Here is a 27,217-nt window from a genome sequence, read left to right as displayed (position 1 = left end):
GGGGACCTATCACATTGGTATAGCGGTCCAATCTGATGTGCGTCAGTTTGTTGTGGTTTCGAAAGACCATCTCATCTCTATTCGGGCGGAACCCGAAGTATAAGTCAGTATATCACCCGAGTGACTACCGGTTGTTCAATCCTTGTCGAGACTGTTACCTTAGCTACCACTTTCTTTTCCTCCTACCCGGGCTTTTACTCAAACCGTCAGCATGGGTTCAATCGGAGATTTGCAATGCCCATTACCAGAAGGCGTGCAATCAGTGCACACGCCCTCGGGCATGCAGGAGGAGATGATCCTATCTACAGTCGCTGATCCCGCCCACGAATCCTATTTTGAGACCTACCACTTCAGCGCCCCCGGGGTTGTGAACCCAGACCAACTCAATGTCGCCATACACGCAGTAGCAGGAAAACATGCGGTACTGCGATCGATCTTTATCCATCAACACCAATCGAGTACGGCAAATTTGCGAATTGCGGTGCTGGACCCGGCGTACGTTCTTCAACGAGCAAAGCTCCTAAGCCTGCAGCCCATAGACGATGAAGCACTCTTTGGCATCCTCCAGCTTGAAGCCATAGAGACAGATGAGTGGGATGGAACTATGCCGTGGAAGTTCTCTTTGACTGTCAGTCAGCAGCAACAAAAGTCTTCTATCACCCTCAGATATCACCATGCACTGCTTGATGGTTGGTCTGCGAGGGCTCTTCTGGAACTGGTACAGCAGCAGATGCACCTCCCAGAAAAGATGTTGCAAGAGTCGGATTTCTTTTCTCGAGTGCGCCCGCCGCTCAAGCATGATTGGAAGCAGGATGAGACATTGCTCCGCGAACGACTGGGGAAAATTGAGACATCGCCCGTACTCAGCCCGGGGAGAGTGTCAAATGGTGGTCTTGGCGTCGGGGAGGTGATCCATGAGGTTTCTCTGAGGCTGAATGTCAGTTCACCGGATCGACCAGCTGGTCCCGCACGACTTCTTCGTCTCGCTCTGGCCATGACAGTGTGTGTTTTTAGAAACAGTGAGGACTCCTTGTTCCTGGAAATTACTTCCGCGCGAAACATGCTCCTCCCGTCGGACCAACATGTATTGGGGCCGGTATTGAGACCCCAAGTGCGGAATATTTACCTGCAGGAACAAACGAAGCTCGGGGAATGTGCGCAGCTCTTGCGCTCCTCTCGCGACCCCCCGCATAACCTGAGTGTTGGCCAGCTGAAGTCCTTTTTGCCCGAGAGTAGCACAGAGCTGGACGTATGTCTAGTCTGTCAAACCAATCAGTCGTACCCTTCGAATGGTGTCGGTGACTGGGGGTGGACCAGCGGGGTAGCACGGAACGACCTCCCATTTATCGTGGAGATTTTACCCCCAAGAGAAGGAGCATTCTTTGTCAAGATCCGATACCACCAGGAACGGTTTCGGGAGGATTTTGCATCTTCTTTTCTTGATTTCTTTTGCCAAACCTTGACGTGGATGCAAGCCACTGGTGATAGCATCGAGTACCGGACATTTGCATCCGCTGTATCGGAAATATGTCACCAGGGGGGTTACAGAAGGCGCTATCTAGAATTGAACCCAAAGGAAGTCCTCCTGGATGACCCTGCATGTGCACACGACCTAATCGAACAAGCCGCTGGCAAATGGCCCAGCAAGATCGCTTTGGAAACAGAGCATAATCAGTTTATGACATACACTGAGCTTTCAAGCGCGAGCAGTAGGGTAGCCCAACGCCTGAGACACTACTTTCCCCATGACCGGAAGGACCAGGCGCTTGTCCCCATTTGCATTGACAAAAGTGTTGACATGGTCGTTGCCATTCTGGGAGTGCTCAAAGCAGGCGGTGCGTACGTGCCGTTAGATCCTTCTCTGCCCAAGGAGCGCCTTGTGAGTATCCTAACCGCCTGTCATCCCCCTGTGGTTGTCGCCGGCCAGACGGAACTCCAAGATATTCTGCATTCAACATGCGCTGAGCTAGGTATCCTGGTGACGTCTATTGAGGGCCTTTCCGCGCATGATGCATCTCTAAATCAATTAAGTTGGCCGGATCATTCAACTTCGTCATCCCTGGCATATATCCTATTCACATCCGGGTCGACAGGGACTCCGAAAGGAGTCATGGTGGAGCATAAGAATCTGGTTTCCTTCATGAAAGCAGGGGAGGGCAATGCAGATGGTACATGGAAATCTACGCGGCTGCAGTTGGCTGCGTACAGTTTTGACGCATCCATCGGAGATATCTTCGCCAATCTATACCGCGGTGGCCGTCTCGTATTGGTACCGCGCAACAAAATGCTTTCGAATTTGAACCACTGGCTGGAGGAGCGGTTAATTACTCATCTCGCATTGACTCCAACGATTGGTGATCTTATCATTTCGCATCTGCCTGCCCGGTTGCGCACGCTTATGTTCGGTGGTGAGCCTTTCCACCAGAGCTTTCTGGCGCAAGCCCCAGCCGAAACGCGAATTTGGAACACCTGTGGTCCTACGGAAACTGTGGTGGATGTTGCCTGCTGCATACTCGACAAGACCAAGACTGATGAGGTCCCCATTGGTCGACCATTCGGCCAGTGCCAAGTCTATATCCTACGGCGTGGGACAAGCAGCGATACAGCGGTTCCTCCGAATGCGGTCGGAGAGATATGTGTCGCTGGTCCTCAGGTTTCACGCGGCTATCTGGGGCGACCGGATCTGTCCAGCCTTGGGTTTGTCACGGACCCATTTTGTCCATCGCAAAGGATGTATCGCACTGGGGACCTGGGTCGCCTTAATCACAAAGGCATGCTTGAACATCTCGGCCGAGCCGATGGCCAGATCAAGCTGCGAGGACTGCGAGTGGAAACAGGGGAAGTGGAGGTGACAATCAAGCAGTCCCCCATCATTTCACAGGTATCTGTCAGTGTCGACCACCTCGAGGGCCATGATCGCGAAGCTCTAGTTGCTTGGATAGTTCCAGGAGCCGGTCAAAGTACGCAAGCCATTGAACTTGCGTGGAGGGAAGAAATACTGCCCTGTTGCCAGCGGCGGTTGACACCGTATATGATCCCGGAGGTGTGGATCATGGCCTCACATCTTCCCCTTACAGTCAGCGGCAAGCTGAACCGGGGTACTCTATCCTCGTGGGTGAAAAGTGTGGCAAGGGCCGGAACCCACGAAGGTCTCCATGTGATAGCTGCACCATGGAAAACACAAGAAACCACAAAGAGGATGCCAACAAGCCTGGCCGAAAAGCTCATCGTAGCCACCTGCGTGGACGTACTGGGTGCAGCACTCCATGGCGTATCTGTGGACGCAACATTTATATCCCTTGGCGGTAATTCGCTCCTGGCTATGCGTCTCTTGGCCGCACTGCGACAAAAAGGGGTACATTGCTCCTTACGGGACTTGCTGGGCCCCATGACGCTCGCTGATGTAGCAAAAGCCATGTATCCGTCCAGCAGCCCTCAAAAGCAGCTTACAAAGGCAATTTACCGTGAGGACAGTTGGAAACAGATTGTTGCTGATACCAGTATCGCTGTTGACACGATTGAGGCAATTTATCCATGCACTGCACAGCAAGAAGGCCTCATCCAGAGCAGCCTTCGAGGAGGAAAGTCCACGTACTTCGCAGCCATAACCATACGTTCAGGTAGTACCATCAACCTGGACAAGTTCCAGAAAGCCTGGAAACGATTGGTACTTGGGTGTGACACCTTGAGAACCGCCTTTGTATCATCCTCGCAAGTTCAACAACCGCCGTCCAGGGAGTCCAACATCCTTCAGGTCGTTTTGAACGAATCCGCCGCCGACGTGAGACGGGTGGCCAGCCTGAACAACGGAGATGTTGTGTTTGAATTTGGAGTCGTCCCTCTCTCGGCAGAAATCACCCAGGAGTCTGTTGATGAGCCGTGGATGTTACACCTCCGAATCCACCATGCTTTATATGATGAAGCATTCCTGACCAGAATCACCGCCGAGCTCTCCATCCTGTACGAAACACAGGAAGTAGGAAGCCCAGTCACTGCTTTACCCCCAAGCCGGCCGTTCTCCGCTTTTGTGGAGTCCCTCTGCAACGATGATCCAGAGCTCCCGAAGGAATTCTGGAGGGACTACCTGCACGAAGCGGTTCCCGCAACTTGGCCCCTGGCAAGTGGGATTCGCAGAACGCGAGAGGAAAAAGACCAAGATATAGAGATGTCTGTCTCCAAAATATGGGCCGGAAATGCTGTCCTTTTGGGCCAGATGTTCCAAGCAACACCCGCGTCACTTGTTCGAGCTGCATTGGCTCTGGTACTGGCACAGTACTCTCAGACAGATGACGTGGTATTCGGTGAAGTGTCCAGTGGCCGATCGGATCATGATTGCTTTACCTTGGGTCCTTGCCTCGCCACGCACCCTGTCCGCATCCGGATTGATCGCAAATCGCCATTGTCGATGCACAAGCTTGTGGCCGACGCACTGGAATCATATCTAACCACGATACCGCATCAGCATTGGGGGCTGGCCAATATTCACCGACAGATGTCTGATGCTGAATTGATGGCCTTCCAGGTTCTCTTTGCCCACCAAGAGACATTTGCAGATTATAGTGTTGCTGCTGGTCGTTTCCACGTGGAGTCGGCGAGGTTGCAAAACCTCGGGTTTCCCCTCATACTGGAGTCGAGATGCGACAAAAGCACTGGTGAACTTGCGCTGGAATGCACCATTGACCGGCGATACTTGAGTGAGCAGGATGCTGAGTGGTTTCTACGATCTATATGCCGCACGATCGACATGCTCTCAGCCGTTGCTGAAGGGAAGGTCTCCAAGCCAGAACTCTTGACGGCCGTTGTGGATGAGGAGATGAGACAGACTCTCGAGAATTGGTCGACCAAACGGACCCCATTTCGCTCAACACCTGCAGCAAACCTGGAAATATGTATCCATGAGCTTTTCGAACTGCAGGCCAATCTGACACCACAGAAGATCGCCCTTCAAGTGAATCAATTCCGATTCATCACATACGATGAGCTGAATAGGCGATGCAGAGAACTGTCTAACGCGTTGCTGAACTGCTTTGACAGCCTGGGGCTTTTACCCTCACGAGATCAACAGATCGTCCCGCTCTGCTTCAACAGTGCCGTCGACATGGTAATCGCTATGATTGCCGTGTTGAAGGCAGGTGCCGCATATCTACCTATAGATCATCATCATCCACAGGACCGAATCCAGCAAATCCTCTCCCTCTCAGGTGCTCGAGTAATGGTCGGCGATCGCTCGGTTGAAACAATGGAAAAGCTCCAGGCTGCGAGCAAGCAGGCACAATGTGGCATCGTTAGCATTGAAAGGCTGCTGAGTCTGCATGGACAGCAGAAAGTGCGAATGCCCTCGCTTAAGCCCACCCCGCAATCTCTGGCGTATGTGATTTTCACATCTGGATCAACTGGAAAGCCCAAAGGGGTGGTGGTCGAGCACCGCAATCTAGCAGCTTTCATGCAAGCGAATGAACCGGAGGCGATAGGAACCTGGACTTCAGCGCGGCTGCAACTGGCCACAGCCACTTTCGATGCAGCAACAGGGGAAATCTTCGGCACGCTGGGATCGGGTGGGCGTCTGATCCTAGGGCAGACGACCCATGAACTCTTGGCCACTTTGCCGGACTGGCTGGATAGAACGGTGATAACCCACCTCTTTGTCACACCTCGCGTCGCGGCCAACTTCTTGACCGATATTGACCCACCCTACCTTCGTACCCTTCACGTTGGCGGGGAGGCCTTTGACCCCAGCATCCTATCACGCCTGCCCGTTGGGTGTGACGTGTATAACGTGTTTGGTCCAACCGAGACCACAATCTACGCAACACAGTACAAAATTCGGAAGGACGACGGATATCGCCGCAACATCCCAATTGGGTACCCCTTCGGGGGCTGTCGGCTATACATCCTCAACCCGGAGACCTTAGAACAGGTTCCCGTGGGCGTGACAGGCGAGATTTGCATCGGAGGTCCTCAAGTCACTCGAGGCTACCAAGGCCGGCCGGATCTGACATCTCGGTCTTTTCTGAGTGATCCTCGCGTTGCCGGCCAACGCTTGTACCGGAGTGGGGATCTTGGGCGGCTCTGTGGCGATGGATTCATCGAGCATCATGGGCGAATTGATAGTCAGATCAAGTTGCGTGGTCTACGAATTGAGGTAACGGAGATCGAGTCGGTGTGTCTAGAACATGCGATAGCCACTGCATGTGCAGTGATTGTGCTTGATCGAGACGAGGGTCAGGTTCTCCTCGCCTTTGTGCAGACCGAGAAGGACCACCAAATAAGCCCTGGTTCGGAAGTGTGGAGTCAAACGGAGGGGATAATACATCGCCATCTGGAGAGCCGCCTGCCTAGCTATATGGTCCCCTCTCGTTTGCTTCCTGTCGAAGCCATGCCTTTGACCACCAGCGGGAAGGTCGATCGACGCGAACTCGGCGCTCGAGCAGAGCTGATGGACCAGGAAGGGAAACTATTCACCCCACAAAATACCAATCATCCTGAAGGCTGGGTTCCAGGTACGACTGAAGATAAAATTGCTGATGCATGGGCGCAGGTTCTTGGGACCGACAAGGCAAACATCGCCCCCGATACTGCATTTTCTCGTCTTGGGGGTGACTCGATTCGTGCCATTCGCTTGTTATCGCTGCTCCGAAAAGCCGGACTGAAGCTCAATATGACCGATGTGAGCAACGCGTCTACGATCCGGTCCCTGGCACAATGCGCAACCGCTCACGTCAATGTGCCCGAAAGGATGCCGGAAGAAGCAACCGACATCAATGCGCATAGTGGACCAGTGGCGCTAGGTCCGATTGCTGGCAGATATGCTAGCATTCAGTCGAAGTATGCTTCCCAGCGTGGAGAGCAGGTGATCAATCATTTTAATCAGTCGGTGCTGCTGGACGTGACTGGAATCTCCACATCACGGCTGCAGCTCGCCTTACAACGTCTTCGCAATCACCACGATGCTTTACGCGCGATAGTCCACTGGAGCTTCGATCTCCCAGTGGAGGAATGGACCATCGGGGCTCTTCCTCATTTAGACATGGAACCACTAAGCCTGGATACCCCGCGGACGACCCTCACGCCCAAAGCCCTAGGTGCGGAGATCCAGGATCGATTAAGTGGATTAGACATCCGGCGGGGGAAGGTCATGGATGCCGCTCTCTATTGCATCGACGGAAATGGTCGTGTCTTCCTGTTCTGGACCATCCATCATTTCGTGGTTGACATTGTGTCCTGGCACATTCTTCTTGAGGATCTACACGCCTTGGTGCAGGCGAAGGAGGAACCGGAATCGGTTGTTCTGCAGCCGGCAACTATGGGCTTTTTCACATGGACGCGTCAGGGCCAGATTAAGTATGAAGCTGGGTCACTGGCCACAGGCAGTACACTAGATGCACCACCAGAAAGCCCAGTATCTTTATTTGCCTCTGAAGAACTGCCCTTGTGGATTCGCAAGCCGGGGCTGGTTCCAATTCACCCGATCAATCGCACCACAACGGTAGCCAGACTTGACTCAAGCATCACAGATCTACTTCTTGGTCGCCCAAACAACGTGCTCTCGACGGAACCTCTTGATTTATTACTAGCGGGGCTGGCCATGACAATCTGCAAGCACTTCGCAGGCGCCGTTCGCCGTCTTGTGGTCGGCTTGGAAACACATGGTCGACACACTGGAACCCACAATGCCGATCTCTCGCGATCAGTGGGTTGGTTTACCGCGATTATGCCCATGCTCCTTGACTGCGGAGAGGAATCATCGTCTATCGAGTCCATGGTACGGCGGGCCAAAGACCAGCGCCATCTTCTGATGAAAGACGACCGAGGATTTCACCAGTTGCTAGGCTCCCGCTGGGGTACAGCCAAGGTCGCCAATAACGAGATGATAGGTCTGGTTTTCAACTACCAGGGAGTCCGGCAGCAGCCTCGGGGCCAGGATGAATCGGTTTTGCATCCGGTCCAACTTCCAGGCTTACGCTGGAGCGATACTTGTCCAGATGCCGTGCCGCTGTCGCATGCCGCATTTGAGCTCTATGTGTATGACAAGCAGACTTATATCGAGGCTACATGGCCGTCAGAAGGTGCGATGGATGGCGGCGATATCGCCGAACTCTTAGGTCAACAGATTACAAGTATCTGCCAGTATCTCGACGAAAAGGATCGTCTGGGGCAGACGTCAATTAGTGCGTCATCGACGTCCGCATTTGGGCTGCTGCCTGGGGATTGCTTCGATCGTGTGTTTCGCCTGTATGCCGAAGACACACTGGAGGATATCATCCCTTGTACCCCGATGCAACGGGCCCTACTTTACGAAGGAATTGCCGATCATGAATCGCCTCGGTATGTGACCAGCCGCGTCTGGCGCATCCCCACAGATAGGTCAATGTGTTCGCAGATTGAGGAGGCCATTCGAAGCCTGGTACAGCGACATGAGGTGCTGCGGACGGTTTTACACATCGATCCCGAAGTCGGGCCTTTGGCCCTGGTTTTAGGTGATACTCAAATCCTCGCTACTAGCGCGGTTGGGCAAGTAGAGGTCAGAAATCATATCGAGCTGGAGGAGATGGTGGCGAGCCTGTTGCGCAACCCTGAGTATGGAAATCCATTGAAGCAACCGTTCTGTGCTCGAGTCGTGCGCGCCACGGATGGGTCGGCGGCGCAATTGATCTGGCTACTGCACCACAGTTTGATCGATGCCTGGAGCCAGGATATGCTATTTGGCGAGTTGACCCAGATTCTTGTGGATGGCTGCCCGACCGAATCCCTGACGCCGCGACCTTCTTTTGGCTCATTTGCTCGCTATGTGGCTTTGGACAGCCGCGCAGACCAGACCCACGGGAAGTTCTGGTCGGAGACCTTGTATGGAGTACAACCTACCACATTTCCTCTCTCCTTGATGTCTTCACGGCCGATGGATGCCGATGCAATTATCGTGGAACAGACCTGTAGTCTCGCCACGCTATCCGAAAACTGCATATCACCTGCGGCACTGGTGTCACTGGCGTGGAGTTTGGTCCTCTCCGAGATCCTCGATACCAGTGATGTCACTCACGGAATGCTATTCTCAGGGCGACAGGTTCCACTGGATGGTGTGGCTGATATTATCGGCCCCTGTATCAGCACGGTCCCGATCCGTACCCAATTGAACCGGCACGACAGGGTCCTGGATCTTCTACAATCAACAGAGACTGCGATTTCCTTGGCGGGCGCACACAGTATCATTGGGGTCGATGGCGTGGCTCGAGCAGCTGGGGTCGAAGCCCCGGGCTTGGTGAATACGCTGCTTAATTTCTTTGGCGTTCGGACGGACGTGCTCGAGAATGAGAGCTTGAACTCAATGCTCGAACTGGACAGTGTTGACGATGGACTTCCCCCTTCAATTACGCTGTCGTGCTGGCAGCGGCAGACCGAGGCCAACACTATCGTGATGCGCCTCGAGCGTCGACATCCTCTGCAGGCGGGAATTGCACGGTGCCTGATGAAGCGCATGGCCTGGTACTGCCATTCACTGTCCTACCAGACGGATCGAAAACTCGACAGTGTTTTATCGATCATCCCCGATGAAGACCAACTGCTGATTGAATGGAGCAAGTCCGTCGACGCGCCACTATCTGACGCGTATCCTTGCATCCACGATCTCATTGCGAGATGGGCAGCGGAGGTCCCAGAAAAGGTGGCGGTTCAGGTTGCAGAATCCCAGTTTGTGACGTACCGGGAGATAGATCAGATGTCCACGCCCATTGCCAGAGTGATCCAACAACTAGTTATTGATCAACGGTCTGGATCTACTCCGCCGCTGATCCCCATCTGCTGCGACCGGGGTGTTGACATGGTGATCGCGATTCTTGCCGTACTGAAGGCTGGAGCAGCGTATGTACCGCTCAACATCTCCGACCCAGAGGGACGGCTAGAGACGATCTTGCGTCAAACCCAGTCTACGATCCTCATCGAAGGCCTACTCGGCGAGGATAGCCGTCGCAAATTGCATGCAGTTGGTGATCGCACGTCGACCTCGGTGTACACTATCAATGATCTCTATGCAATGCCTTCCTCGAAGGCTCCCTTACCCCAAGTTCACTCGGGGTCGCTCGCGTATGTTCTATTCACCTCGGGGTCCACGGGGGAGCCTAAAGGCGTGATGATCGAGCACCGCAATCTTACCTCATTCATCGCCACGCAGCACGATGAGCTGATCGGCCGGTGGACGAGTTGCCGTATGCCCGTGGCGGCATATACATTTGACGTTTCCATGGCCGACCTATTGACTGGTCTAGCGATCGGTGCCCGCGTGGCATTGGTGGACAGTGAGAGAATGTTGGCCTCCCTGCCAGACTGGGCTGAGCGAATGCTAGCCACGACTCTCTCCATGACCCCGACCCTGGCCTCTCTTCTCGCCAGACAGCTTCCACCGCTGGTATCCTTCCTGCTGCTCGCAGGCGAGGTTTTTGACCCCACCATCATGAAGGCGCTTCCCCTTGAATGTCGTGTGTGGAATGGATATGGCCCAACAGAAACTTTCTATGCATCTTTCCACTTCGTGGACGCGCAGACAACGTACGCCCAGGGACAGGTTCCCATCGGACTGCCGTTTGGTGGGAACCAAATACATATTCTTCGCCCAGGCAGTGACGAGCGTCGGCCCATCGGCGCAATCGGCGAGATATGCATTGGCGGGACCCAGGTTGCCCGCGGATACCTTGGCCGAGAGGATTTGAGCAGCCGATCATTCACCAGAAGCGCATGCTATCCCCAGACAGTGCTGTACAGGACGGGTGACCTCGGACGGTTCATTGATCGTGGTGTGATCGAATACCTGGGCCGCATGGACGACCAAATCAAAATCCGGGGCCAGCGAACTGAGCCGGCGGAGATCGAGTCAGTTGTTCACAGCGCCTCGCCTTACGTAGCCCATGCGATTGTGGATGTCCATCCTCCCAAGCGAGTGGCCGGGCCAGTGCGCGTGATTGCGTTCATCGCAACAAGAGATGCCGTGTCTCCCAGCGGGTGCGATACGCTCATCAAAGCAGAGGTAGAGCCCGCTTGTCGAAATCATCTTCCAGCGCATATGATCCCATCCACGTGGATCTATGTGCGCACAGTGCCCCTTACAGCCAGTGGTAAAGCAGACAAGAAGAAGCTACGTTCCTGGTTGTTGGCGTTGGAGGACGGGGAAACAGTGCCCGAAATATCAATCATCGAATCATTTTCGTCGGAGCAAGTGCACGATATGGATGGTTCGCAAGGCCCGGACAGCCCTCGTGAGGCGATCCTGAGACAGTCATGTGCCCAACTATTCAAAGTGGATGAGGATAAGATATCATTGGGGTTGTCTTTCATATCATCCGGCGGTGATTCTCTGTTAGCATTGCAGTTGAATGCTCGGCTAAGAGAGAAGGGATTCAAATGTACTCCTCGCGACATTGTGGGGGCTCAGAGCCTGGCCGAACTAGCAAGCAACCTGAAATTCTCGAATGAGAGTGTACCCCCGGTGTCCATTGCCGACTGGACACTAGATCTGGACGAGATGGCACATCTCCCAGCCAACGGTATTGCGGACTGGGAGACGATAGTGCAACATGCTGGGATTGATCCCAACCAGGTCCAATGCGTCATGCCGTGTACACCCTTTCAAGAAGGCATTCTCTCGAGCAGCGACGCGAGTGGAAGCTCGGTTGGATACTCGGCGCACATGAACATCGGCCTGGGCAAGGAGATTGATATTGACGCCCTCAAGTATGCTTGGCAGAAAACCGTTGACCAGGAGGATATGCTGCGTACCACGTTTATAATCACCCATACGACCGATGCAGATATATCAAGACCTGAGCAGGACGGGGAACTCCTCCAAGTTGTTTTATCTCCTCAATCCTCGCAAGTAGGTCGGGTTAGGTCACTGCAGGTGTTTAGTCACGCTCCGCTTCCTTATCTGCAGGGGGAAACTGAGCAGGGCCACCATATCCCTGTCGCTGTCGCTGTTGCGATCGAGAACCAGGACGGCGAGGGACAGAAATGCACACTTCACATCACAATGCATCATGCGCTGTATGACGAGGCATATCTATCCTTGTTACTGAAGGAATTGTCCGCTAGATACCGGTCATTCGCATACAACCAGGGCGTCGCTGAAGTGCTTCCACGAGACCAACGAATCCCATTCGCCACCTATGTGCGCTTCGTGCACTCGAAGCTAGGTCATACACCGTCCACATCGCCTGCTGGCGAGTTCTGGAAACGCTATCTGGCGGATGCGGTTCCCAGTACATGGCCACTTTCGCACGGGATGCAAAGCTCCATCACTTCAGCGATGAGTCCAAAGACGTCGGTGTTAGAATGGACCGGCAAGCTTCGAGCCGCGGCCTCTAACCTCCAAGTGACTGTCGCCGCGATCGTTCGTGCAGCATTGGCTCTGACTGTGGCTGAACACGCCAATGTTACTGACGTGGTCGTCGGGGAGGTTTCTAAGGGCAGACCCGATATTCGCAGCCACGGCGATTCCACATCAAGGTTTATTGCAGGACCATGTGCCACCACGCATCCAGTGCGGATTCGATTGGCCGACGAAGGGGGAAGCAAAAGACATACGATGCTGCGGCTCTTGCGCGAGTCTTTCACCTCCTATATGGAAACACTCCCCCATCAGTTTTACGGCCTTTCACGCATCAGAGAGCAATCCAGTCGCGTGGACCTCCTGCCGTTCCAAGTTCTCTTTGTCTATCAGGACGCGTTTCGCAGTGAAGAAGGACTCGCGGGAGACAGCGCCTTCCAAGTACAGGGGGGTCACTTGGGGCAAATGGGGTTCCCCATGGTTGTGGAATGCGCCTGCCTCCCTGGGGATTCCGGGGTGGTGCTTCACTGCACGTATGCACCAGATGTGATTGACAAGCAGGGCATCGAATGGTTCCTACACCATCTCGCGCAGTCGCTCAATGCTCTCGTGGAAGTGGACGCGACCGGAAGTGGCAGTATGAGGTTGGCACGAATCCCTCTCAGCTCGCGGGAGGCTCGTCAACTTGAGCTATGGAGCCGCAGTTGTCGAGCAAATGAGGATAATAAAGTCAAGGATACTCATCCCGCGTCTTTAACACACGCCTTTGAGACTGTTGCGAGAAGGATGCCTGAGAAGGTTGCTTTGCAATCTTCACAACATGAATATGTGACTTACGGTGAACTGCAACAGCGAAGCACGGACCTGTCCCTGGCGCTACAAAGATATATAGCCTCATTGGACAGCATCAGCTCTCAACATCTTGTTATTCCAATCTGCTTCGAGCGCACTACGGACATGGTTGTCGCGATCCTGGCGATCCTGAAGGCAGGCGCAGCATTTGTACCGCTTGAGCCGGGCTACCCAGCAGAGAGGCTCATCAGTATCGTGAGGTCGACCGGTGCTCCGCTCATTGTCTGTGGAATGACGGAAAAAGGCAATGAAACCCTGGTCGCGGTGTCCAGTGCAACCAACAAAAGCCTCGTTACCCTTGATGATCTGAAATCCACCCCTACCTCGGGCCACACTGTACTCGTACAACAGTGTAGGGACGAATCTCGCCTTGCTTATGTGTTGTTTACGTCGGGCTCGACAGGGACCCCGAAAGGCGTGATGATAACGCACGGCAATTTACTTGCCTTCATGCAACATAATGACCCGGATGTGCATGGAAGGTGGTATAACTCTCGAATGCCGGTGGCCTCTTATACGTTCGATGTTTCTATGGCAGACATTCTCACCACCCTTTGCTCCGGTGGCAGGGTAGTGCTCGTTCCAGTACAGAAGCTATTCTCTTCCCTGGGCGCCTGGGTTGATGATTCAATGACGTCTCATATCTCTCTCACTCCGACAATCGCCAACATTCTCTGGGAACCTGTCAAGAATGCCGGGGTAATCTTTCCATTCCTCAGCGTCATGTTATTGGCTGGCGAAGTATTCGATGTGCAGCTTCTGAATTATCTCCCGGAAGAATGCCGGGTCTGGAATGGATATGGCCCGACTGAAACGTTCTATGTGACGTTCTATCATATTCCTAAAGCACGTACCAAGGGACAAAGCTCAGTCTCAATTGGGTACCCCTTCGGAGAGAATGAAGTCCATCTCTTAGGGTTTGAATCTCATGATCGCGTACCAGTTGGATGTATTGGTGAGATCTGCGTGACGGGCCCACAAGTCGCACGCGGATACCTTGGCCAGCCAGAGCTAACAAAGCGACATTTCCAGCGCCATGTCCTAGGCCAGCAGACATCGGAAGGACTCTTGTATCGGACAGGTGATATGGGAAGGTTCCGTCCCGACGGAAAACTAGAGTACCTAGGTCGACTCGATCGCCAAGTCAAGATCCGTGGTCAACGCGTGGAGCTCGCGGAGATTGAGGCGGTGATCTCACAGCATGATTTGTTGGACGGTTGTGCGGCCGTGGTGGTGAATCATCCCACTGGAGATACCCTGTGTCTCTTCTGCGTGGCGGCGTCTGACCAAGACCAGACTCCTAGCAAGGTGTGGGACGCCAATGCTGCCGCTCAAATCAAAGCGTGGGTTGCCACCAGACTTCCGGCACACATGGTGCCCTCATACCTCTTCCCATTGGAAGGGGGGCTTCCTCGCGTTCCCAGTGGCAAGGTAGACCGCCGACTGCTAGCTCATAGAGCCACAAGTCTGTTAGCAGACCCTGCGTTATCCAGTCTGGATCAGGACACGTATATTGGACCTACGACGGAGAGAGAGAAGGTAATCTGCGAGATTTTCGAGGAAACCTTGGGCCGGCGGGTGAGTATATTGGACAATTTTCTCCACCTTGGAGGACATTCCATCCTCGCCATTCGAGCAGTATCCAAGATCAATAGTCGCCTCCACGTCCATCTTTCCTTCAAAGATGTGTTTGACTTTCCAACCGCTCAGACCTTGGCACGACGACTCGACTCCACAGCCACGAGTCAACAACAACTGTATACTTCAATTCCCAGGCTTCCTCGGGATAAGATGGTAGTCAGGCAGTCATTTGCTCAGGGCCGACTCTGGTTCTTAGACCAGTTGCATCCAGGGTCGACTTGGTATCTGATGCCCTTTGGGCTTCGCATCAGGGGAGAGCTGCATCTCGATGCGTTGGAGGCCGCTGTGTCCGCGATTGAGGAGAGGCACGAGACACTGCGGACGACCTTCGAGCACCGTGACGGGCAAAATATCCAGGTCATACGTCCATTTGCACATCGTCCGCTCAGGGTTGTTCACGTGCCGAACGCAGCGGGCGAAGAAGGCCTCCTTCGCGCCCTGAAGGAGGAACAGTCCACCCCATTTGATCTCCAAGTGCACCCAGGGTGGAGACCACTTGTGCTTCGCCAGAATAAGAGGTCGCATATTCTATCGATCGTGATTCATCATATCATCTGTGATGGTTGGTCTGTCGGAGTACTCCTGAAGGAACTGAGTACGTTCTATTCGGCTGCACTTCATGGCAGTAGCCCCCTCCATGCTCAGCTGCCACCGCTACCCATCCAATACCGCGACTTCTCCGCGTGGGAGAACCAAGAAGGCCAAAGACTCGAGCATGATCGCCAGCTGAAGTATTGGATCGAAAGGCTTACGGGCAGCAAGCCGGCCGAGTTCATTGGTGATAAGCAAAGGCCTCCAACCCCATCGAGGCAAGCAATCTTCGAGGAGGTTCGCATCGATGGTGCGATGTACGACCACTTATGTCAATACTGTAAGCAGCACCAGCTCACACCTTTCATTGTTTTACTGGCCGTCTTCCGAGCCACCCATTACCGCCTGACAAGGGAAGCTGATGCGACCATCGGTACCCCGATTGCCAACCGAGGGCGCGAAGAGCTACACGACATCATTGGACTCTTTGTGAACGTGCAGTGCATCCGGCTCCAGGTCGATGATCATGATACCACATTCGAGGACCTTGTCAGTCAGGCCAAGTCTGCCGCGACAGAGGCCTTTGCCCACCAGGATATCCCTTTCGATCGGATCGTGTCTGCCCTGCAGCCCGACCGAGAAACCACCCAGAATCCCTTGGTACAGACGGTGTTTGCCGTCCATCCGCAAACACAAGGGAAAGAGCAGCTGGACGGACTGGAGACCGAGCAGATACTTCTATCACGTACCACTCGGTTTGATCTCGAATTCCACCTCTTCCAAGAAGAAAATGGCTTAAGCGGTCAAGTAGTGTTTGCGCAAGATATCTTCTTCTCTGAAACCGTAAGAGCGATGATTTCGGTGTTCTACGCGGTTATGGAGTGCGGGCTGAACCAGCCAAGCACAACCATTGCCTCCATGCCCTTGCTTAATCACCGCTTGCTGCATGACATGAACGATCTACTAGACATCAAGCGGACGGACTACCCGCGGGATGCCACTGTAGTGGATCTATTTCGTCAGGAAGCACGATCACATCCCGACAGCGTTGCTATCGTGCATGAAGGAAAGGAGCACACATATGGGGATCTCGACCGCCAGTCGGATCGTATCAAAAGGTGGCTCCGCAGTCTGCACCTTGATCCGGAGACCATCGTCGGGGTGCTCGCAGCACGATCCGCTGAAGCAATCGCCGTTTTCCTCGGGATTATGAAAGCGGGCCTCGCGTACCTACCAATGGATGCCAGTACTCCACACACTCGCATTTGCAGCATCCTGTCATGTGTAGATGGAATGATAACGGTGATTGTGGTGGATGAAGCTCGGGTTGCTGTACCCGATGTCGGATTGGCTCACGTGGAGTTCATTACCCTCTCTCGCATCATCGGGGATGGCGAGCGACAGGAGATATCGGACGGTCAGGGGCTGAACGCTGAATCTTCAACAGCATCTGCGACCAGCCTAGCATGCGTCCTGTTTACTTCAGGGTCGACGGGGACGCCCAAGGGAGTGTTGATCGAACATCGTGCAATTGTTCGAATGGTCAAAGAACCTAACTTCACCCGAGCCGCAGGCAAGCCCCTCGCTCATATGGCGAACCTTTCCTTTGATGTATCTGTCTGGGAAGTCTTTATGCCTCTCCTTAGTGGTGGAATGGTGGTATGCATTGATGCGATGACCGTGCTGGACTACAAGCGCCTGAGCGATGCATATGCTCGTCACAGCGTGCGAGCGGCCATGTTCACCCCGGCCTTATTCAAACAATGCCTGCATGAGACCTCTCTCATTGTCAAGACCCTGGATCTTTTGATTCTCGGCGGAGATCGTCTTGATCCTGAGGATGTCGCCAGGGCCAAGCAATTCACCCAGGCCACCATCTTGAACGGATACGGGCCCACAGAGAACATGGGGGCAAGTACTCTATACCCGCTGCTCGACGACGAGGCATATGCAAATGGTGTGCCGATCGGGAAACCAATCAGTAACTCTGGAGCTTATGTTACGGATGAATCTCTCAATATTGTCCCTCGAGGTGTGGTCGGGGAGCTGGTTGTCACCGGCGATGGGCTAGCCAGGGGATATACCGATCCGGACAAGAATGAAGGTCGCTTTGTAGACATGACCATCGGCCACGAGGTGGTCCGGGCATATCGGACGGGGGATTATGCGCGATGGAGACCAGTTGATGGGCAGCTGGAGTATTTTGGCCGTCGAGACGACCAGGTCAAAATCCGCGGCAATCGGGTGGAAATGGGGGAGATTGAATACACCCTCCTCTCCCACGGCGCAGTTCGCAGCGCTGCCGCCGTAGTGAGCGGAAAGGGGGCGGATGTTGACCTTGCAGCCTTTGTGGCATTGCATCCGATCCACGACGAGGTGGCGGAGACGGAGCGGGTGGATGCATGGAAGACTGTCTTCGATACAGAGGCGTATGACAGCTTCACCCTTCAACCCGACAGACTGGGAAGAGACTTTGTCGGGTGGCTCTCGATGTATGATGGATGCAGTATTGACCTTCTCGCGATGGAAGAGTGGCTGGATGACACCCTTCGGACCTTGTTGAACGGACAAGACCCTGGAAAGGTGTTGGAAATCGGCACAGGGTCTGGCATGATCCTCTTCAACATTGATCAAGGGCTGGACGAATATGTTGGGATTGAACTGGTGCCGAAACTCGCCCGGATGGTCGAGCAAATGGCCAACGCCGACGAACGACTGGCAGGGAAAGTCAAGGTCCACACAGGCGTGGCTGACCGTATCGAGGATTTCATTTCTGGCTTCATCCCCAATCTGGTCATCGTCAATTCCGTCGCGCAATACTTTCCCAGTGCGGCCTATCTCTTGGAGATTATCGAGAAACTGACGCGGCTGGAGGGTGTCCAGACAATATTCTTTGGCGACATCCGGTCCTACCCTATGTACAACGAGTTTCTGGTATCGAAGGCGTTGCATAATGACGGCGCGAAAGCAACTCAGGATCAGGTCCGGAAGTGTATGGAGGAATGCAGAGCCGCTGAGACCGAGCTATTGGTGGATCCTGCCTTCTTCACCTCCTTGGCTGGTCGATTCCCGGATCGGGTCGAGCACGTTGAAATTCTCCCCAAGCTGATGAGTGCCGCGAACGAGCTCAGCTGCTACCGCTACTCGGCCGTGGTTCACATGAAACATGCTACAGCACCGCCGCGCACCATTTACCAGATTGAAGAGAACCAGCGGATCGATTATACATCGCAGTCCTTGAATTCCCGAAGCTTGCTGGAGCACCTGCGACAATCGCATGATGGCAGACCCATCATAGCCGTGGAAAACATCCTAAATCGCAGGATAATCCTTGAGAAATACATAGTGGATGCCCTCGAAGAGGGCATTCCTCCTCCTTCTCGCCCCATGGACACTCAGAGTCACTGGCAGGTCTATCACCGTAACCGAGCAGCAAAGACCTCAGCCTTGTCGCCGGGAGATTTGGTCTCCATAGCCAACCAGGCAGGATTCCAGGTCAACATTAGTTGGGCTCGACAACGGTCACAGCGTGGGGCATTCGATGCAATCTTTCATCGACTGAAGCCAGATTGTGTACAACAGCGGGTCTTGTTCAACTTTCCAGCCGATCATCAGGGCCAGGACATCGGCTCATTCACCAACCATCCCGTCCAGAGTCAACAAGATCAACAGTGCATAAATGAGCTCAGGGAGTACTTGCACGCGCAGCTTCCAGCATATATGGTTCCACGCACCATCACCGTCCTCGATCAGCTTCCACTGACAGATCGCGGCAAGGTCGACCGCCAGGCCCTTCGCCTGCGAATGACACAGCAAGAACCAGCAACTACTGAACTGCAGCCGAGTTCTGATAGAGAAACACTAGATTCCGGTACTGGAATTGAGCGAGCCATTTGCAATGTATTTGCGGAGGTATTAGGACAGCAGGCTTCTGTTGACAGAGAAAGCAGTTTCTTTAGCCTGGGGGGTCATTCTCTGCTGGCTCCCCGCCTGGCGGCTCAACTATCGAAATGCCTGGATTGCACGGCAACTGTCCGAGACGTCTTTGACTGCCCGACGCCTGCGAGATTAGCGGATCGTTTGCGATTAAAACAGCCGGACAGTAGTAATATGGAAGTGAGTTCCAATATTGAAGATCAAATGAGACTCTTTGCGTTGGACAAGGTTAGAAATCGGAATGCCCTTCGCGACTGGGGTGTTCGGTCAGACGAAGTGAGTCACTTGATGCCGTGCACGCCGTTCCAAGAAGGCGTTTTGTCCAATTCTCTCGCTGCACCAGGAGACTCCGGTTATTTGAGTGTCGTACGGCTAGGTCTGGAGTCAAAACTTGATGTGGAAGCAATACGGCTCGCGTGGCAAGAAGTGGTTCATCGCGAAGAGACCCTCCGCACGGCTTTTATTCCCGTTGCTGGGGATGTGTCTTCATCATCCATTACCTCCAGCACCTTTTGGCAATGCATCTTCGACAACAGCTCCCCTGAGGTTCAACGACTTTTATCTATCGACGGGCAAGATAGGCAGCGGGACCGCCCTGCTTTAGGCTTTGGTCATATCCCGGTATCGTTGGCTTTGGTGAGTGGACCAACCTCGTGCAAGGCTGCCAGGGATAGTTGCTCGCCCCAACTCGAACTCACCATCCATCACGCTCTGTATGATGAGGCGTATTTCAGATGGATCATTCAGGAAGTTTCCCGCGAGTATCATAAAGCTCGACTAGAGGAAGATCGTATTCCCCAGCGGCCAACTGATATTTCTGTGAACATGATTCCGTTCCGCACGTTTGTCTCTCAGCTGCAGGCGGTTCCAAAGGGAGGTGCAGCCTCATTCTGGAAAGAGTATCTAAATGGGGCTCCTGCCGCTTCCTGGCCGGTTGCGAGAGGACTGGAGCGTGGCCGAATAACAAAAATCGACGAGTTCTCGAGCCGGTCCCTGACATGGAAGGGAAACATGCATGATCTAGCTGGAGCTAGAGCAGTCACTCCTGCCGCTATTTCACGAGCTGCAGTGGCGCTCGTCATAGCCGAGCACAGTGGTGTAGAAGACATCGTTATTGGCGAGGTGTCTAGTGGAAGATCCATCTCTGATGGCGCTCCTGGGTTCGTCGCCGGTCCTTGTATCTCAACACACCCTGTCCGGATACGCATGCAACAGAGGCAGGGATCGAGCAGCAGCAGCAGAAGCAGTCAGCAGAGAGTGTCCTTTGACCAGTTGGTTAAACATTCGCTGGATTCCTATTTGGAGACCGTGCCCTACCACCAGCTCGGCTTGCCCAGTATCCGACGGCAGTCTGATGCCCCCGATCTCCTGCCTTTTCAAGTGCTTTTTGTTTATCAGCAGGCTTTCAATTTTGAGACGCACGCTCGAGAAGAAGAAACCTTGCCCGACTTGAAGGTCCAAGGGGGTCACCTGGGTCGGTTTGAGTTTCCTGTCGTGCTGCAAGCGTCCTGCCATCCATGCACGGGCAACCTGAACCTACAGTGCATGTTTGATCCAACGGTTTTAATTCCAGAGGACATTGAGTGGTTTCTCGAACATATATCCCAGGTTCTCAGTTTAATCGCCGACAGTTCCTCTCAGCCTAATGCCAGGCTAACGATTAGTGATGCTGAAGAAGCAGCGCTGGCCAAACTCGCGGGCGAGAGAGGGCAGACCCCAGAATCACCGATGAACACTGCTAACGACTCGCTGTGCGCACATGATATGATATCGCGACGGGCCATGGAGAACCCGTGCAAGATAGCGGTGCAGTATGAACTCTCCCGGTTCATGACATACGGAGAGCTGAACAGTCAGAGCACCAAGCTATCAATCATGATCCGCGGATTTTTCAATCACACTTGCAAGTCAGATTGTCATCAACAACCCTTGGTTCCAATTGTCTTCGACAAGGGAGTGGACATGGTATTAGCAATGGTTGCTGTTCTCAAATCTGGGGCGGCTTATATTCCACTCGACGTTTCCCATTCCGAGCAGCGGCTAAGGGTGATATGTGAATCCGCGCAGGCCAAGCTTATCCTATGGGATGGCCACAATGGTCTTGACAAGCTGCAGGCTATTGGGCACTCTTTAGGCGCCACCGTCTCGACCCTGACCGAACTTTCTGATGCAGCGGACGGTTGGAAAAGCACTCAGCAGTCTGAGGGACAGCCTACACCGTCCTCCCTAGCCTATATTATCTACACGTCTGGTTCCACGGGCGTACCGAAAGGTGTAATGGTCAGTCACGCAAATTTGGTATCCTTCATGAAATCTGCAGCAAGGGACACATACATGTCCTGGACCGTGAACAGACTCCAGCTCGCTTCATATACATTTGACATGTCAGTCAGCGATATCTTCCCCGTACTTGCCACAGGGGGGCGTGTCGTACTCGCCCAACAACAGTCCCTCTGGAGCGATCTGGCTGGGTGGGTGGATGCCTTTGCAGTCAATCAACTTATGACAACCCCCACGGTGGCAGATATGATGCTTTCCAGTGCATCCTCCGACGGATTCCAGTTGGCGCATTTGCGCGATGTGATAGTGGGAGGCGAGGCCGTCAAGGCAGATATCCTGGATAAGGCACCGGCAGAGATGGTATTTCGGATCCAGTACGGTCCAACTGAGACTACCGTTGTCGTGACTGGTTGTATGCTTCGAGGACCTGCATACCACCACCCTGTTCCGCATTCGCAGGTTACCACAATTGGATTCCCGCTTCCTGGCTGTCGCGTCTACATTCTCCAGCCAGGCACGTCCAACCGAGTACCTATTGGAGTACCGGGTGAACTATGCATCAGTGGACCACAGGTAACTGGGGGCTACCAAGGTAGTGGCGTGGATAATCCTCTCAAAAGCCCATTTGTCCCCGATCCCTTCTGGGCCGGGCAGACAATGTACCGGTCTCGCGACATTGCCAAAGTCCACGGAGATGGAATGATTGAGTGGATTGGGCGGATGGATTCCCAGATCAAACTGCGGGGCCTGCGGATTGACTTGGGCGAGATCGAGTCTTCAGCGAGGCAGCTCAATGGTGTCCAGTCGTGTGCTGTTGTCAAGGTGGACCAGGGAGTGAATGAGACCTTGCTTGCCTTCATCGAGGTAGCAAGCTCTCACGAAGAACACATTACGCCTTCCATCATCCAGCAACATCTTGCACATCGTATCCCCGCCTACATGGTCCCTGCCCACATTCAGCTGCTCGACACACCACTTCCGCGCACTGCCTCTGATAAGCTGGATCGAAAGGGAATCCAGGCCCTTGCGCAGAAGCTTGTAGATGACGAAGAGTTACTGTCCTTCTGCGCCAGCGAGATGCCAGCGGCTGATCGCCCATGTCCAGGGACCCTGGAGGCAACCCTCGCCTCGCATTGGGCCACTATACTAGGAGTGGACCAGGAGATGATCGGTTTGCAAACGCCGTTCTCTTCTATAGGAGGTGACTCTGTGCGGGCCATCAGTCTACTCGCGCTACTGCGGCGCAACAACTTCCAGCTCAATTTGACCGATTTGGTTTCGCTGTCAACCATTCGGTCCCAAGCATCCCGAATCCTCGGTGACAAGCAACCACCGCAAAGGCTCCCTGCTTACATGCAGTTGACCAACCGCAGCACCAGTCGGGCGACGATGGTGCTGATCCATCCCTTCTTCGGTCAGTCGAGTGTGTTCGACCATGTTGTGCCGGCCCTAAGCCACCAGTACGATATCGTGCAAGTGTCTGATCCCTTCTTCGGAAAGCCGGAGGGCCCCGCATCCCTGCGCGACTGGGCCGCACATTACTTGGAAGCGCTGGAAGTCCAGCTGAGGTCAGGCCGGCCCGTCGTTCTGGTCGGATACTCTTTCGGCGGCCTGCTGGCACTAGAAATGGCACGATTATTGGAGGTAACAGGACAAGGATCACCCTTGTCGACCGTTATTGTTGACACCCGTTGCTATGATCCGCACCAGCCGTTCTTCGCCGATGAGAAAGAGAGAAGCACCGCCGCGGATGATGCCGTCCGCCTCTTTGGCCCCGACCAAACCAGAATGATCGAGGAACACTTTGATAAACATGCCCGCATCTGGGCAAATTCCGCGTGCCCGGACACCTACCTCGGCCGTTCGCTCTACCTGGCCACCCCGGATGCCGTCGTGTCCGGCATTGTCGACTGGTGGCGGACTCAGTGCCCGCACATTGAGGTGCAGCGAGTGGAATGCTCACACGAGGAGATATTCGGTCCGGCGATGACTGGACGCGTAAGTGGGTTGATCAATGCACATTGCAACCTGGATACACACGCACAATGACGCTTGGGAAGAGAAGAGAACGTGCGCCTCATGCGAGAAGGTCAAGAACCTGCTAGGGTCTGGTAGTTGGTTTGGGCTTTACTGATTTTTATACGCGATTTGATGAAGCTCAGGGATGGGCGATTTGGTGGGTGGTTGGTTGGTTGAAGTAGCTAAGTTCTCTGCGTGGTGACAAGAGGCGAGGGCCTTGGGGTCACGTGGCCGGGTTACTCGGGAACACCGATAACTCGATATTTTCATTAGTATGGGGAGATATAGGTAAGAAGAATTTGCAAGCCAGATTTGAGGTGTGTGTTGGTCTACTAGGCGGAAATTGTTCATCTTCTGAAACCCAATTTCAGTGTAATATAACTTGATTACTGTTTTCTTTTACAAGTTGATGACAGCAACGTAGAAGCTAGTTGACTATCACATACCATCGAGGGCGAGAGGCTCATGTGCAACATCTTGCAGGTTGATATGGCCTATGGCTCACATGGTTTATTTATCAATGAGCCACTCCAAATACCAGGTTGAAGTCTTGAAATTGTCAATCGTATGCGGTACACTATTCTGTATTATACTTTATAGTACTAAACATCCCAGAGAACTCAGCTCCTGGTAGATAGAAATCGAAAGAGGAATCCCTCCTGCAACCGGGTTATTTCCACGCAGGCGAACCCTTACCCTTTCTTTGACTCTTGAAGTTGCTATCCTCCGATGCCCGGGAATGCTACGACCTATATCACACACACCATCATAGTGATACAAAATGGTATCTCTAATTGAAGGAAAGCAAAAACATATAACAGAAGGGATTTGCTGGTGGTCACCCACCCACTACTAACCTCCCGGTAGGCCTCGCCACGGATCGGGTTTGGGTCCAATATTAGAACCCATACCCACAAGTTGGGTCTGAATACTGGACCTAAAATCCAAACATGCCAATCTGCAGATTGGATATATTGACCTGTACATTACCGGCCAAGAACCAATTTAAGTACAAGATTTCTAATTAGGCTATACTTAAATATATAAAACTACTAAGTGATTTAGATTTACCCTTTATCTCATCGCATTCGGCGATGTTTCAGTCTTTACCTCCGAGCCGCCTGCAGGCGAATGGACCAATACCTCAAGCACGCAACTTGGAAAAATTTCTACATTCTAGCCTTGACACGGAATCAGCCCAGCCGAAAACTTCAAGTTGTTCCAAAAGAGCGTAGTCTAGCAGAAGTGACAATGAATATTTGCCTCACACCTAGCCGGACGAGCAAGGCTAGGGAGCTGCGATTGCCTTGAAACCGCAAGTTTTCTGATCTAATTTACATCGGTAAGACCGCAAAATAGCACACCGCAATGTGCCTGCCACGTCACAATGAAAAGAATCAATGACGAACAGAGCACAAGGAGCCTATGTCCATCAACATGTTTTATGCCGCCACCAGAAGGTTATACCACTCCTCACATCTTTCCGCCACGCGAGGATCTTCCCTGCCTGTGCTGATACCGGTTGCGTTCAGGACCAACAATGTACTTTCGGGTCCATAAATGGGCACATGGCGGATATGGTCCGTAGCCGGTTTTCCCGTAAGTGTAAAACTGGTGATAAGCTGCTGCAAGGCAATCATCGGGTCAAATACTCCCGGTGTCGGGTCCAAGTTCACATCAAATGTTGCTGAAACGTCCTGCGCGTGGAGGCCCGGGAAAACGTCAAAAACGTAGTTATAGGTGGCATTTCCCAAAGCCCCGGCAAGCATAATCTCGTTGCACTGGATGACTGCTTCCTGAAAGGTAGCGCCCGCGCGACTTATTTCATCCGTATATCTGCGCGAGCCATTGAAAACCGGCGGATACATCTGGGTAGAGACGTAAGCAGTGTCGTTAGGCTGAAGGTCAAGCAAGCCGGATATGTAGGCTTGATAGCCACTCTCATTTCTAAGAGAGAAGTCGGAGAAGATGATTCCGTCGTTGCCATTATAAGCTAACATCGGAGTAACAGTAGCGTCCAATTTTCTTTCGCGGAGAAGGCGGAATGGGGGTTCTGGAACAAATGTACCGTCCACTACGGGCCCATAAGTAAAGCTTCCGAGAGAAGAACCGTAGATCTGTTGGCGGTTCGCCTCGATAAGGATAGACGAGGGCAGGCGTCGGGCCTCCTCTAGGGTGCTGACGTTGGCGAATTGAAGGAATTCGTGGAAGATCTGTTCCTGCCGACAGGGATTGAGAATTTGATCGGGTGTAAATGCAGGCGACTGCAATATAGCTTGTTGAAAGGGAACAGGCCCATTACTACCACCGTATGCCTTGAGGGACAGTCAAAAACCGAACTATATCAGAGAGAAGCGGGTACAAAACCGACCGTTATTTGATGCAGGATAGAGCCACCTCCTGCTGACTCGCCCATGACAGTTACACGCTCGGAGTCACCCCCAAAGAGGTGGATATACTGTTGAACCCATTCCAAGGCAAGACGCTGGTCTAACAAACCGGCATTTGCTGTGCCGTTTCGCTGAACAGCCGAACCACTGAGCCAGCCAAAGGCGCCGAGGCGGTAGTTAATCGCCACATAGACGAACTCATTATCTCCACGACGAAGCAGGCCCACGGGAGAACCGCTCCCCTCACCAGACTTAGAGCCAACGGCGTATCCCCCTCCATGGATCCAAACCAAGACCTAGATTTGTAGTCAGTATGTTTGCTTCGACCAAATTTCGGTTTGATTGGTATCCACTCACGGGTGCTCCCTTTCCCTTTCTGCCAGAGGACTTGAAGATTTTCTTGGGCACGACAACGTCGAGAAAAAGACAATCTTCACTCGCACGTGGATCCATCAGAACGGATTCCGTGCTGGTAACACTGCCATTGAAGAAGTAGCTACCGGCAGCCGACATTGACTGTGGCATCCATGATGGGAGGGCCTGCGGACAAATCCGAACTTCGGAGCCTATCTGAACCAATGTTCTGTTGACTTCGGGCTGGACAGGAGAGGCGAAGCGGAGATCTCCCACTGGTGCAGCGGCATAGCGGATGTTAGAGAAGTTGTATAATCCAGTATGTTTCTATATCAATGTAAACGTTCTGCTCAAGCTGTAGATATGCAGTTGCGAAGTCTACCTCGTAGGAAATGGGTTGATGGAGTTCATATCCAAGATCAACAATAGGCAAATGCGTCGCGTCAGCTTGTGCGGCGATGAGAAAGCTGAGCACGAGATTAAACCAAAGTGTTGTGTAAGTGAGGAGTATCATTGTGATGATAGCGAAAAGCAACCTTGAGAGGCAATGTTGATCTGAGTATGTTGGGAGGCAGTCGCTGAAGGGGTGCGATTCTCTCTCTTTAAGTACATTGAACTCATTCAAGTCAAATCATAGATAGTCAAGGCGCTGGCTAATGCGACTTTTTTTGGTGATAGCTTCGAGTTTTGCGATACAGAATCCGACTCTACATGCCGATCCCCCGGAGATTGATGGGTTAACTCCGCTCGGCAGCCGTGGCTCACAGTCTGACAGTTCAAAGTCACGGGGATCATTCTCTAGAGACAAGTAGTCTCGACATAGCTGACATTGTCATGACCGAGAACCATGAGATACCGAGAGTACCGAGAACACCGAACTCCTGAGCATTGCCGAATTCCCCGA

General features: G+C 53.2%; 3 protein-coding genes across 3 annotated transcripts; 1 reads left to right on the top strand and 2 right to left on the bottom strand.

Moving 5' to 3' along the window:
- The first annotated feature begins 144 nt into the window (after positions 1–144).
- Positions 145–23,638, top strand: BO82DRAFT_414091 (putative nonribosomal peptide synthase). Its single transcript, XM_025639910.1, has 2 exons — positions 145–13,108; positions 13,163–23,638. Exons 1-2 carry the CDS (start codon positions 212–214, stop codon positions 23,597–23,599), a joined length of 23,334 nt encoding a protein of 7,777 aa, XP_025492280.1. The 5' UTR covers positions 145–211; the 3' UTR covers positions 23,600–23,638.
- Positions 23,639–24,105, bottom strand: BO82DRAFT_67210 (uncharacterized protein). Its single transcript, XM_025641456.1, has one exon. The coding sequence runs from the start codon at positions 23,918–23,920 to the stop codon at positions 23,678–23,680; it is 243 nt and encodes an 80-aa protein (XP_025492279.1). The 5' UTR covers positions 23,921–24,105; the 3' UTR covers positions 23,639–23,677.
- A 778-nt stretch (positions 24,106–24,883) lies between these two features.
- On the bottom strand, positions 24,884–26,827 carry BO82DRAFT_414084 (alpha/beta-hydrolase; the record flags this gene model as incomplete). The annotated part of the gene is made up of 4 exons (XM_025639909.1): positions 24,884–25,884; positions 25,941–26,255; positions 26,317–26,640; positions 26,696–26,827. The coding sequence occupies 4 exons, from the start codon at positions 26,825–26,827 to the stop codon at positions 25,012–25,014; spliced, it is 1,644 nt and encodes a 547-aa protein (XP_025492278.1). The 3' UTR covers positions 24,884–25,011.
- Positions 26,828–27,217: the final 390 nt, after the last annotated feature.

The sequence above is a fragment of the Aspergillus uvarum genome (genome assembly GCF_003184745.1).
Source record: "Aspergillus uvarum CBS 121591 unplaced genomic scaffold BO82scaffold_24, whole genome shotgun sequence".
In the NCBI taxonomy this organism is placed as follows: Eukaryota; Fungi; Ascomycota; class Eurotiomycetes; order Eurotiales; family Aspergillaceae; genus Aspergillus; species Aspergillus uvarum.
This window is presented reverse-complemented; position numbering and strand designations above follow the sequence as displayed.